The sequence below is a fragment of the Pan paniscus genome, chromosome 20 (assembly GCF_029289425.2).
Source record: "Pan paniscus chromosome 20, NHGRI_mPanPan1-v2.0_pri, whole genome shotgun sequence".
NCBI lineage: Eukaryota > Metazoa > Chordata > Mammalia > Primates > Hominidae > Pan > Pan paniscus.
This window is the reverse complement of record NC_073269.2, coordinates 46,607,127-46,620,770: the sequence shown is the minus strand read 5'-3', so window position 1 is coordinate 46,620,770 and position 13,644 is coordinate 46,607,127. Positions and strand designations below refer to the sequence as shown.

At 49.4% G+C, this 13,644-nt stretch overlaps 2 protein-coding genes across 42 annotated transcripts in view; one reads left to right on the top strand and one right to left on the bottom strand.

Moving 5' to 3' along the window:
- The window catches only part of PLD3 (phospholipase D family member 3), a 29,924-nt gene extending 20,216 nt beyond the window's left edge, over window positions 1–9,708 (bottom strand). For 4 of the 30 annotated variants that reach the window (XM_063600279.1, XM_063600276.1, XM_063600285.1 and 1 more), the window contains exon 1: window positions 9,438–9,546. The gene's annotated coding sequence lies outside the window, so the exon portion shown is untranslated. Of the gene's footprint in view, window positions 1–9,393 lie in introns of all 30 variants that reach the window. The other 26 variants (XM_055103217.2, XM_063600268.1, XM_055103220.2 and 23 more) reach the window with 21 other exon arrangements.
- C20H19orf47 (chromosome 20 C19orf47 homolog) overlaps window positions 9,631–13,644 on the top strand; it is a 57,542-nt gene continuing 53,528 nt past the window's right edge. For 5 of the 12 annotated variants that reach the window (XM_055103225.2, XM_063600292.1, XM_055103223.2 and 2 more), the window contains exon 1: window positions 9,758–9,837. Coding sequence is in view for 5 of the 12 variants with exons in the window: in XM_034944626.3 (XP_034800517.1) it covers window positions 9,647–9,724 (78 nt within the window). In the remaining 7 variants the exon portion in view is untranslated. The other 7 variants (XM_063600291.1, XM_034944627.3, XM_034944628.3 and 4 more) reach the window with 6 other exon arrangements.

Sequence of the window (13,644 nt, the reverse complement as noted above, 5' to 3'; positions counted from 1 at the left end):
GGACCACTGCTTGAGTCCAGGAGGTCAAGGCTGCAGTGAGCCATGATTGTGCCACTGCACTCCAGCCTGGGCGACAGAGCAAGACACGGTCTCAAAACAACAAATGAAATGGGTATCATCTTATATGCACTGGAGGGTGGTGGCTGGGGGATCTCTGAATGGTTAAGGGGGTGGGTCTCAGAGTCCCACAGCTCAGACTTCAGATCTCAGCTCTGTGGAACTGGGAAAAGAGGTTCCCTTCTCTAAGCCACACTTTCATTCTCTGAACAATGTGGAGATTAATAATACCAACCTCACATTTGTTGGGAAGCCAATGAGATCATCCATGGAAGGCAGGAAGCACAGTAAGCCCTTGAAACATGCTAGTTGGTGAGATCTGTGTACACCCTCGTATCTTGTATACACTTTAATCACACATAATCAACATATGTGTCCCTTGCTATGTCCGTGTCTGATTTATTCCTCTAGCTCTAGGGCCCAGACCATTGTAATTGCTCAAAAAATATTGAAAGCAGAAGAAATGGAGCAGCAGAATAGAAAAATTTGAGAGGAGATTATTTTAGATGTCTCTCTATACCTAGTGACACTTTTATACACAATGATAACCAGCTGGTATCAGTTCTAAGCCCAGAGCATATAGGGTGGGTGCAGACAATGGCATCTCAACCTGAGATTCAGGCTGAGAGGGTGGGGAAAAAGTCAAGGCTGATTCAAGCCATCTGAGAATGCAGAGTGTGCTTCTGAAGCCTACATACAGGAAACATGAGGCAGATCACACCACAGGAGACATTTACAAATCCACAGGCTGGCCAGGAGCAGTAGCTCACATCTGTAATTCCAGCACTTTGGTAGGCTGAAGTGGGAGGATCGCTTGAGCCCAGCAGTTCGAGACTAGCCTGGGCAACAGAGCGAGACCCCTGTCTCTAATTTTAAAAATAACAAAATAAAATAAAATTCACGGGGCTTCCAAATGGTTTAAAACAGAAATGTTCTCATGTTTAATGGTGCTGATTTTCACTAGATGGTACAGACCTCTTTGGACTAAACCATCAATTGTTTCTGACCTCTTTGGACTGAACCATCAATTGTCTACAGAAAACAGAACGGAACACTGGTTTTGCAAACTGATTTTTCATTTTCAGCAGTTAGATCTTTTATTTCAACGGACCCTTTAAAATAAGTGCCCCTCCTAGGGAGAGAAGTCAGTCAGTCTGAAAAACAATTAAATAGGTCCAAAAAGCATCATGAATGATAAACACTTCTGAACTGGAACTTAAAAACCCTAAGCTGTCTCACTCCTGCTCAAAATCCTTCTGTGGCTCCCCATTGCCCCCAGGACAAAGTACAAACTTCTTACCATGTCCTATAGAGCCCTACATGGACAGGCCCCTGTGGACCTTCCCCCATCATTACAGCTTCAGTTCCCTCTTTCTCAACCCAAAGCTCTGTCTTGTTTCCTCCTTTCCCCTGACTCCAGCTCTAGAGGTTCCAGGGCCCCCCAGATACCTCCTTCAAGGTGTCCCCAGACTCCCACACCTACTATGTCCCCAACTGTCCTTACCATCTTCCTGCCCCAGGTCCCCATTTCAAGAAGAGCTGTTGAACCCATCCTTCAGGTCTCAGCCTTGGTGCCTCCTCCTCCAGAAAGCTCTCCTTGACTACCCCCAGCCCTGGGCCTTGTCCTGGACCCCAACAATTTGTCGACTTGGTCCTGTGAGGGTCTCTCCAATTCACCCTCCCCCACAAGCTCTGACTTAGTCTCTCCCACCTGGGTCCCCACTCCAGCCACCTCCCTTGGCTTCCAGACTCCACTCAATCCTTGCAATCCCACCTCCACATGAATTTGACACATCCCTCTCCTGCTCAAAAACTCTGTGGCTCCCCGGTGTCCTCAGTACACAGTCTCAGCTCCTCACTGTGGCTGACAGGGCCTTGAATGATCTTCCCTGAATGACCTCTTTGGCCTACTCTCTCACCGTTCTTCCCACCCCAGCCATATTTATGATCTTTCAGTTCCTTGAACCAAAACCACACTTTCATCACCAGACCCTCCCACAGCTGCTTTCCCTGCTGAGCACACCTTGCTCATTTCTGTCCGCTCACATACCACCTCCTCCATGAAGCCCTCTGGGCTCACACAGTCCCCTGGGCCTCCCTTTCCCAGCCCTGATCCCTCTGCCTATGCCTCCTAGGGAGAGAAGACGGTCAGTCTGAAAAACAATTAAATAGGTCCAAGAAAGCATCATGAATGGTGAACACTTCTAAATTGGAACTAGAGAAATCTAAGCTGTCCCACTCCTGCTCAAAATCAGTGCTGTGATTAGCTGGCAGTGCTTGCTGCTGGCAGTGCCTAATGATGGGTTCGTCTCTCCTATTTGACTGGGAGACCTATGACAGCAGGGCCAGGCTATCTAACTCACTGCCATGTCCCCAGTACCATGGAGCATAGGAAAGTGCATAGCAGGTGCTCAGTGGCCAGTTAATTAATCTATTAATTCAACTAATATTTAATCAATAATGACTTGCTGACAAGCCCTGCTCCAGAAACTGAGATTGCAGGAAAAAAAAAAAAAAAAAAAAGGAGCCGGCACGGTGGCTCACACCTGTAATCCAAGCACTGTGGGAGGCTGAGGCAGGCAGATCATCTGAGGTTGGCAGTTCGAGACCAGCCTGGCCAACATGGAGAAACCCGTCTCTACTAAAAATACAAAATCAGCCAGGCCCTGGTGGCGCATGCCTGTAGTCCCAGCTACTTGGGAGGGTGAGGCAGGAGAATCGCTTGAACCTGGGAGGCAGAGGTTGCGGTGAGCTGAGATCACGCCACTGCACTTCAGCCTGGGTAACAAGAGCGAAACTCTGTCTCAAAAAAAACAAAAAACAAAAAAAAAAAAGGAAAAAAAGTCTTCTTAAAGATGTTATTCTACTAAGGGAGTGAGGGAGTGAAAATAAATGAGTGAAATACATGGAATGTGCCTTGGAAAAAAATAAAGCAGGGGAGGGAGACAGTGGCATCACAACTGCCAAAGGCTTATGTCCCAGTTCAAAAATAACAACAGGGTCGGGCATGGTGGCTCATGCTTGTAATCCAAGCACTTTGGGAGGCCGAGGTGGGTGCATCACTTGAGGTAAGGAGTTCGAGACCAGCCTGGCCAACATGGTGAAACCCCATCTGTACTAAAAATACAAAAATTAGCAGGGCGTGTTGGTGTGCATCTATAGTCCCAGCTACTTGAGGGGGCTGAGGCATGAGAATCGCTTGAACCTGGGAGGCGGAGGTTGCAGTGAGCTGAGATCATGCCACTGCACTGTAGCCTGGGCGACAGAGTGAGACTTAGTCTCAAAACAACAACACAAAAACAAAAATAACACAGCCAGGCACGATGGCTCACACCTGTAATCCCAGCACTTTGGGAGGCAGGTGGATCACTTGAGGTCAGGAGCTCGAGACCAGCCTGGCCAACATGGCGAAACCCTGTCTCTGTTAAAAATACAAAAATACAAAATTAGCAGGGCGTGGTGGTACACACTTGTAATTCCAGGTACTTGGGAGGCTGAGGCAGGAGAACTACTGGAACCCGGGAGGCAGAGGTTGTAGTGAACTGAGCTTGCACCACTGCACGCCAGCCTGGGTGACACAAGACAGTGTCTCAATGAAAAATAAAATAATAATAATAACATGGCTGGGCACAGTGGCTCACTCACACCTGTCATTCCAGCACTTTAGGAGGCCAAAGCAGGAAGATTACTTAAGCCCAGGAGTTTGAGACCTGGGCAGCCTGGGCAACAAAGTGAGATCTTGTCTCTACAGAAAAATAAAAAGCCTAGGCCAGGCGTGGTGGCTCACGCCTGTAATCCCAGCACTTTGGGAGGCCGAGGCAGTCAGATCACGAGGTCAGGAGTTTGAGACCAGCCTGACCAACATGGTGAAACCCCGTCTCTACTAAAAATACAAAAATTAGCCGGGCCTGGTGGCATGCGCCTGTAATCCTAGCTACTCAGGAGGCTGAGGCAGGGGAATCGCTTGACCCCAGAAGGTGGAGGTTGCGGTGAGCCGAGATCGCGCCACTGCACTCCAGCCTGGGCAACAGAGTGAGACTCTGTCTCAAAAAAAAAAAAAAAAAAAAAGGCTAAAAAATAGCTGGGGATGGTGGTATGCGCCTGTAGCCCTAGCTACATGGGAGGCTGAAGCAAGAGGATGGCTTGAGCCTGGGAGCTTGGTCTGCAGTTAGCCATGACTGCACCACTGCACTCCAGCCTGGGTGAGAGAGCAAGACCCTGTCTCAAAAAAATAAAGAAAGAAAAATAATAACATGGAAGGGCCAGGTGTGGTGGCTCACGCCTGTAATCCCAGCACTTTGGGCGGCCAAGGCGGGCGGATCATGAGGTCAGGAGATTGAGACCATCCTGGTTAACACAGTGAAACCCCATCTCTACTAAAAATACAAAAAATTAGCCAGGCGTGGTGGCGGGCACCTGTAGTCCCAGCTACTCGGGAGGCTGAGGCAGGATGGTGTGAACCTGGGAGGCAGAGCTTGAAGTGAGCTGAGATCACACCACTGCACTCCAGCCTGGGTGACAGAGCAAGACTCCATCTCAAATAAAAAAAAAGAAAAGAAAAGAAAAGAAAAATAATAACATGGTAAGTTTAGGGCAAAGCAGTGTTACCATCTCTGTTTTTCAGATGAGGTGGCAGGGCTCAGGGAAATTACCTGCTTAGGTTGCACAGCATTGGTTTGTCAGTTGGAAATTTGTTTGTTTTTTGAGATGGTGTCTCACTCTGTCACCAAGACTGGAGTGCAGTGGCAGGATCTCGGCTCAAAGCAACCTCCATCTTCCAGGTTCAAGTGATTCTCATGTCTCAACCTCCTGAGTAGGTGAGATGACAGGTGCCCGCCACCACACCTGGCTAATTTTTGTATTTTTTGTAAAGACAGTGTTTCACCATATTGGCCAGGCTGGTCTCGAACTCCTGACCTCAAGTGATCTGCCCACCTCAGCCTCCCAAAGTGCTGGGATTATAGGGATCAGCTGGGAATTTGAACCCAGAGCTCAGTTGTATTCCAGGGCAGTACATGGTTGAACTAATTCATGAACAAACAATGCAAAATCTCCCTTCATCACATCAGGCGAGGGACCCTGCGGCTTGAGGGAGGCGTGAGCCTGCAAAAGTGCAGGGTGTGGAGTGAGACAATGGGGCTTCTTGCATTCATTTTTGATTTTTTTTGAGACAGGGTCTCCTCGCTTTGTTGCCCAGGCTGGAATGCAGTGGTGGGAACACATCTCACTGCAGCCTGGAACTCCTGGGCTCAAGTGATCCTCTCGCCTCAGCCTCCTGAGTAGCTGGGACCACAGGTGTGTGCCACCATGCCCAGCTAGTTTTTAATTTTTTTGTAGAGTCGGGATCTCACCACATTGCCCAGGCTGCTATTGAACTGCTGGGCTCAAGTGATCTGCCTACCTCAACCTCTCAAAGTGCTGGGATTACAGGCATAAGCCACTGTGCCTGGCCTCAAAGCACTTAATATATTTGTTTTTTTTTTAAATTGGACTTAATATATTTAATTTTCACAACAGTCCTCTTAAAAATCCCACTTAGGGAATTAAGAATCCAGAGAGGTGAAGTCACAGGTATAAAGAGAAATAGGATATGGGGTAAGCCTGGAACTGGACTTTGGTTAAAAAAAGAGAGGAAATGGAGCAAGGATTTGAACCCAAGCTGCCTCAAGCTTCCAGGGACAGATGCCACATGACAGCTGCCTCTCCTGTTGTTTGTTCATCATCTGTAGATCCCCTGCTGCCTGCCCCCCACCGTCTGGGACAGCAGCTGAACCCCGTGGTGGCGCCGGCCTCTCAAAAACTCCATTAGCATTTCCCTAGCCTGCCCTCAAATTTTATGACTATTTATTTATTTATTTGAGATGGAGTCTTGCTCTGTTGCCCAGGCTGGAGTGAAGTGGTGTGATCTCGGCTCACTGCAATCTCTACCTCCCAGGTTCAAGCGATTTTCCTGCCTCAGCCTCCTGAGTAGCTGGGATTACAGGCACCCGCCACAACGCCCAGTTAATTTTATATAATTTTGGTAGAGATGAGGTTTCACCATGTTGGTCAGGGTGGTTTCGAACTCCTGACCTCAAGTGATCCGCCCGCCTCAGCCTCCCAAAGTGCTGGGATTATAGGCGTGAACCACCACGCCCGGTCTCGATCTTTGACAGGGATATTTGAAACTTTCTCCCAACATAAAGGATATGTGAGTGCGGACTGAAGAAGATTCTGGCTCTCTTTCCAATAAGGCTGCCTCTCACTAGTCGATCCTGGGTAGAAGTTCTGGAGCTGCCACAGCTCAGGGTGATGGCTTCATGTCACACTGGACCGCATCCCTCCTCGGCTCCACATCCTCCTGTGGCTCCCACCTCACTTGGAGTAAAAGCCAGCCTTCTGCATGGCTCACAAGGCCTTCCATGATGTGCCCCATCACCCCTCCAACGTCGTCTCTTGCCCCTCTCCTCTCTCACTGACCTCCTTGCTATTCCTTAAATATTCCAAGCTTGCTCCTACCGCAAGACTTTTGCTTTTGCTGTTCTCTTTGCCCAGCATGCTGTTCCCCCAGAGGGCCATGTCACTCTTTCTCTCTCTCTCTCTCTCTTTTTTTGAGACAGAATCTCGCTGTCGCCCAGACTGGAGTGCAATGGCGCAATCTTAGTTCACTGCAACCTCCGCCTCCCGGGTTCAAGCGATTCTCCTGCCTCAGCCTCCTGAATAGCTGGGATTACAGGTGTCTGCCACTATGCCTGCCTAATTTTTTGTAATTTTAGTAGAGACGAGGTTTCACCATGTTAGTCAGGCTGGTCTCGAACTCCTGACCTCAGGTGATCTGCCAGCCTTGGCCTCCCAAAGTGCTGGGATTATAGGCATGAGCCACTACGCCTGGCCGTTTTTTTTTTTTTTTTGAGACAGGGTCTCCCTCTGTTGCCCAGGCTGGGGTGTATTGGCAAAATCATGGCTCACTGCAGCCTCGAACTCCCAGGCTCAAGCGATCCCCCCACCTCTCAGCCTCCCAGGTAGCTGGGACCACAGGCGCACACCACCATACCTGGCTAATTTTTGTAGAGATGGGGTTTCGCTATGTTGCCCAGGCTGATCTCAAACTCCTGAGCTCCAGCGATCCACCTTCCTCAGCCTCCCAAAGTGCTGTGATCACAGGCGTGAGCCACCGTGCCCAGCCCTACTCTTTCTTCTCCTTCAAGTCTTTGTTTCAAATGTCACCTTCTCAGAAAGCTTTCCCTGACCACCCTATTTAAAACTATAACCTTGACCCCACATTCCCCATGCCCCTTCTAATACATCCAATAATCTACTTACCTATTTACCCATTGCCTCTTCCCCCCACTAGAGTGTAGTACACAGTCCATAAGGCCAGATTTTTTTTTTTTTTTGAGACGGGGTCTCACTCTGTCACCCAGGCTGGAGTGCAGTGGTGCAATCTCAACTCACTGCAGCCTCCGCCTCCCGGGTTCAAGCAATCCTCTCACCTCAGCCTCCCGAGTTGCTCAGATTATAGGGGCGTGCCACCATGCCTGGCTAATTTTTGCATTTTTAGTAGAGATGGGGCTTCACCATGTTGTCCAGGCTGGTCTCAAACTCCTGGTCTCAGGTGATCCACCCACTTCACCTCCCAAAGTGCTTGGATTACAGGTGTGAGCCATTGCGCCAGGCCGAGATATTTTTGTCTGTATTGTTCATTGAGGTATCCCCAGTGTCTAGCAGTGTTGGGCACATATATAGTACATGCTTAAGAATTATGTGCGGAATGATTAATTTGTGTTTTCATTCCCATATTGCAGATGCAGTAACTGAGGCACTGGGAGGTTAAGCTAGTTGCCCAAGATCATGCAGTTTGTTTGTTTGTTTTTTTTTTTTTGAGACGGAGTCTCGCTCTTGTTGCCCAGGCTACAGTGCAATGGCATGATCTAGGCTCACTGCAACCTCCGCCTCTCGGATTCGAACGATTCTCCTGTCTCAGCCTCCCGAGTAGCTGGGATTACAGGCATGTGCCACCATGCCTGGCTAATTTTGTATTTTTAATAGAGATGGGGTTTCTCCATGTTGGTCAGGCTGGTCTCGAACTTCTGACCTGAGGTGATCCGCCCGCCTCGGCCTCCCAAAGTGCTGGGATTACAGGCGTGAGCCACCGCGCCTGGCCTATTATTATTATTATTTTTTGAGACGGAGTCTCACTCTTGTTGCCCAGGCTGCAGTGCAATGGCGCGATCTCGGCTCACTGCAACCTCCACCTCCCCGGTTCAAGCCATTCTCCTGCCTCAGCCTCCCGAGTAGCTGGGATTATAGGCATGCACCACCACGCCCGGCTAATTTTGTATTTTTAGTAGAGACGGGGTTTCTCCATGTTGATCAGGCTGGTCTCGAACTCCCGACATCAGGTGATCCGCCCACCTTGGCCTCCCAAAGTGCTGGGATTACAGGCATGAGCCACCGCACCCGGCCGAGGGTGACATGGTTAATAACAATATTAGCCAAAAACACCATGTCAAGCTGAGCCTACCACAAGAATAAACTCACAGAATCGTCACACTCAGCCCTGATGTGGATGTCCCCGTGTGCATTTTGCAGATGAAGTTGGGATTGGAAAGGTGCCATAAGGCAGTCAAGGTATCCAGAGGTGTAGTGGTGGGGCTGGGATTCTGACACACCCCAGGTAATGGGCTGCAGTACCCCGTATGTTATGTGAGATGTGACACGGGGAAATGACGAAGACACGGAGGGAAGAAAAATAACTGTAAGGCTGGGTGGCTCCTTATGGGGAAAACTGGAAACATGAGGAGTGGATGGTGACTGGTCAGAGGAACAGTGATGCCAAAGGAGGGACAAAGACATAAGGGGTAATGATGACATAAGAGTTGCATTAGCGCGATTTAAGAAGAGCGATGGGGACAGTAGCCATGCGAAGGTGACTTGGGGGTGTGATGAGGGTTTAAGAGAAATGAGGATTTTATAAAGGAGAAATGGCAACAAAAGCAGGATGCAGGTAACATATGGCGATGACGAATTTAAAGGGAGCGATTACGACCTATGGTGGCAAAGAGGGCTTAAGGGGAACGAAAGCGAGTTAAGGGCGTTGATGACAACAAGAGGAGTTGTGAGGATTTAAAGAGGGTGATGGCGACAGAAGGAGTTGTGAGGATTTAAGTGGGATGAGACAGAAGGAGGAATGGTGACATAAAGAGACCGAGGACGACATAAATTATAGCGTGGAAGACAACGCTATAATTATATATATTATATTCCATATAATATATATTATATTCCATGCATTATAGCGTGGAAGACAACACGAGGAGGGTAGCCGAGGCGCCGCGCCCCCAGATCGCACAGTACCTGCACTCCACGTCTCCCACTCCGAGACCCAGCCCCACACGCACCTTCCAGGCTGTACCCCCGCCTGACGGCCCCTCCTAGCCGCGCGCAGGCGCACTACGGCTAGACTGCAGGCCGGCGGGGGCCAGGCATGCGCCTTTCTCATTGGCCGCGCGGCTAGGAGCTTCGGGCGGAGGGGAGCGCCGGGCCGACGGTGGGCGGTCACGTGACGGTTACGACTGCACTCTCGCTGGCGTCGGTGGGCGGTCACGTGATGGTTATGGCCGCACTCTCGCTGGTGGCGGCCTGTTGGGGTAGAGCGGCCGCGGACGAGTCAGTTCAGCTTCCGGCGGTGAGAGGATGCTTCCGGGGCGGGCAGCCCGGGCCGGGGGAGGAGTGTCTGACAGTTGGCGCCGCCGGGAGGGAGGGCGGGCGGCGCGAGTGGGCGCGGGCCCGGTGGGCCAGGTGAGGCGCGGGCCGGGGGTGGTGGGACTGGGCCGGTTGCGGTAGGGACGGGTGGCGTCCGGGGGTCTGGACTCAGTTCGGGCTCCGTTGTACGGCTTCGGACGTACGATTTGTTTCTTTGAGCCTCAGTTTCCTCCCCTGTGGAATGGGGGTTAGAATCCGACTGTATCACCGGCTTTATAAATGGGAGTGAGAAGTCAGGTCGTGTACGTTGGATCCCTTAGCTCAGCGCCTCCGCATAACGCTCACTTCGTTACTATACTATTATTATTAGTATTGATGTTTGAGCGCTTAGTATGAAAAATTGTTGGGTTTGGAAGCCGTCGAATTTTGGTTCAAGTCCCGCTCCACTGTGCGGCAGTGGGGCCTGTGTCTTCGCTTCCTTGAACCCCGTTTTTTCTCATCTGTACAATGAGAGCAGATAGTCCCAATATCATAGGGTCGTCTTGAGGATTCTGATGAAATCTGTGTGTGTAAAGATTTTAAGCAGAGGGGCTGGCACAGTGAGAGCTCGTGGATTGGGACTATAATGATAATGATTCTGAGAGTCATTGGTGTAGCTGGGAATTCCAGGGAAGCTGGGGGAGAAAGCTCAGAGACAGCAATAGGAAAAACTTAGAATTGGAGCCGGGGAAATCGACATCCTGCCACTTACTATTTGACCAATTTTGCTTAGTCCTGAAGTACTAGTTTTTTTCTTTTTCTTGATAATGACTAGTGCATTTTTTTTACCCAGTAAATTAATTTAAGAAGGCAAATTTGCATTGCTGTCTTCTTCTTTTTTTTTTCTTTGAGACGGAGTTTCGCTCTTGTTGCCCAGGCTGGATTGCAATGGTGCAATTTTCGTCTCACCGCAACCTCCGCTTCCTGGGTTCAAGGGATTCTCCTGCCTCAACCTCCCGAGTAGCTGGGATTACAGGCATGCGCCACCACGCCCGGCTAATTTTTTTTGTATTTTAGTAGAGACGGGGTTTCTGCATGTTGGTCAGGCTGGTCTCGAACTTCTGACTTCAGGTGATCTGCCCGCCTCTGCCTCCCAAAGTGCTGGGATTACAGGTGTGAGCCACCGTGCCCGGCGCATTGCTGTCTTCAATGGAAAACTAGCATTGCTGGCCATGAGAGGAAGGAAAAGTTCAGGTAAAATACAATGGAAACTGAACAGCCCATTACATTGTACACTGAAATGGAAAGATAATTGAAAAGGAATACTACGTATTCCCTTTGAATAGGGATACTGTTCAGAACCTGTACTGTGTGATTCCCTGTTGTCAGATCCCATGGACCCCCATTAAGTTGTCCTTATACTTGTTCCCAGCTCACACTTTGTATACAACTAGCATTAAGTCAGTGACTGTCCCACTGTTTCCCTAGCTTACTAAAGATTTGTTTTATTTGATGCACACTTAACATCGCACTTAACCACCTGCCGTGCATCTTTGTTCTAAGGACTCTGTTTATTAACTCGTTTAATCCTTGTAACACCTTTAAGAATGGGTCCTTGGCTGGGCGTGGTGGCTCACGCCTGTAATCCTAGCACTTTGGGAGGCCCAGACGGGCGGATCACGAGGTCAGGAGATCGAGACCATCCTGGCTAACACGGTGAAACCCCGTCTCTACTAGAACTACAGAAAATTAGCCGGGCATGGTGGTGGGGGCCTGTAATCCCAGCTACTTGGGAGGCTGAGGCAGGATAATTGCTTGAACCTGGGAGGCAGAGGTTGCAGTGAGACGAGATCATGCCACTGCACTCCAGCCTGGGCGACAGAGTGGGACTTCATCTCAAAAAAAAAAAAGGGTCCTCTTTTTTTTTTTTTTAAGATGGTGTTTTTTAATTTTTATTATTTATTTATTTATTTATTTATTTGAGACAAGGTCTCGCTCTGTTGCCCAGGCTGGAGTGCAGTGGTGCGATCTTGGATCACTGCAACCTCTGCCTCCCGGGCTTAAGCAATTCTCCTGCCTCAGCCTCCTGAGTAGCTAGGATTACAGGTGCCACCACCACGCCTGGCTAATTTTTGTATTTTTAGTAGAGATGGGGTTTCACTATGTTGGCCAGGCTGGTCTTGAATTCCTGACCTCAGGTTATCTACCTGCCTCAGCCTCCCAAGGTGCTGGCCAAGAATTGGTAATCTTACTTTTTTTTTTTTTTTTTTTTTTGAGATGGAGTCTTACTCTGTTGCCCAGGCTGGAGTGTAGTGGTACAGTTTCGGCTCACTGCAACCTCTGCCTCCTGGGTTCAAGTGATTCTCCTGCCTCAGCCTCCCGAGTAGCTGGGATTACAGGTGCCTGCCACCATGCCCAGCTAGTTTTTTGTATTTTTAGTAGAGGCGGAGTTTCGCCATGTTGGCCAGGCTGGTCTCAAACTCCTGACCTTGTGATCCACTGCCTTGGCCTCCCAAAGCGTTGGGATTACAGGCATGAGCCACTGCGCCCAGCCACCTTTCCTTTTTTTTTTTTTTTTTTTTTGAGACAGAGTCTTGCTCTGTTGCCCAGGCTGGAGTGAAGTGGCGTAATCTTGGCTCACTGCAACCTCTCCCCCCCTACCCCAGGTTGAAGCGATTCTCCCACCTTAGCCTACTGAGTAGCTTGGATTACAGGCATACACCACCATGCCTGGCTAATTTTTGTATTTTTAGTAGAGATGGGGTTTCACCATATTGGCCAGGCTGGTCTCGAACTCCTGACCTCAGGTGATCCACCCGCCTCAGCCTCCCAAAGTGCTGTGATTACAGGCGTCAGCCACCACGCCCAGTTTTTTTTTTTTTTTTTTTTTTTAACAGTGACAGGGTCTCGCTATATTGCCCAGGCTGGCCTCAAAATCCTGGGCTCCAGAGATCCTCCTGCTTCGGCCTCCTAAAGTGCTGGGACTACAGGTGTGTTACCGTACCCGGCCTTACCATTCTTATTGTGCAGTTGAGGGAAGTGAGGTCAGAAAGGTTAAGCTACTTGTCCAGAGTCAGGATTAGGACGTGGTAAAATTGGGATTTGGATACAGGTCTTCTAAGGGCTTAGCACATGGAGTCTGGTATGTGGTAATCCCTTGAGTTTTGGGAGCTGCTGTCTTTAAAATCACTATTATAATTTTCACTATTCGGAAAGTCAGTGCTGGAGATGGGCTTTTAAGATTGTGGAGAGAGGAAATTTAATTCAGTAGGGTCTGTAGCACTTGGGGGAGAATACCAGTACTTAAAGGATTCTGGTTAGCATTAACTGAGACATTGAAAAACAGACCATAGTACCTGGCTGGTAGTAATCCCTCAATGAGCATGAACCATAGCCATTGGACTGCCTGGGGTCCAAGTCCTGCTGCTTCCTTTACTTGCTATATGATCTTGAACTCCTAGGCTCAAGGGATCCTCCTGCCCCTAAAGTGCTGGGATGACAGGCCTGAGCCACTGTGCCCAGCCTTTTGCTGTGTGATCTTGGACCTGCCATTCTCATCTGTAACTTTCCGAGGGTGGTTGTGAGGAGTGACTGAGATGTGTATATGCTCAGTTCCTGGTACATAGTAAGCACTCAATGGGACCTATTCCCTGGACATCAGAATCAGGAAGAACTTGTTTTTGAATCCCAGTAAGGTCAGTTGCTAGATGTGCCATTTGACAAACGACTGCACCTCAATGAGTCGGGGTTTTTTCATCGATAAAAACAGGGCTAATAATAGTCCTCAGTCGCTGAGCTGTTGGGATGCATCTGCATGATGCTTGGCGCTGGTCCTGATGCACAGTTAGTGCTTGGTTTGTGAGATGTTCTGTCTGACTTACTGAGACCTCTCCGTGCTGTTCTTTGAGAGATGCATGTTGTACT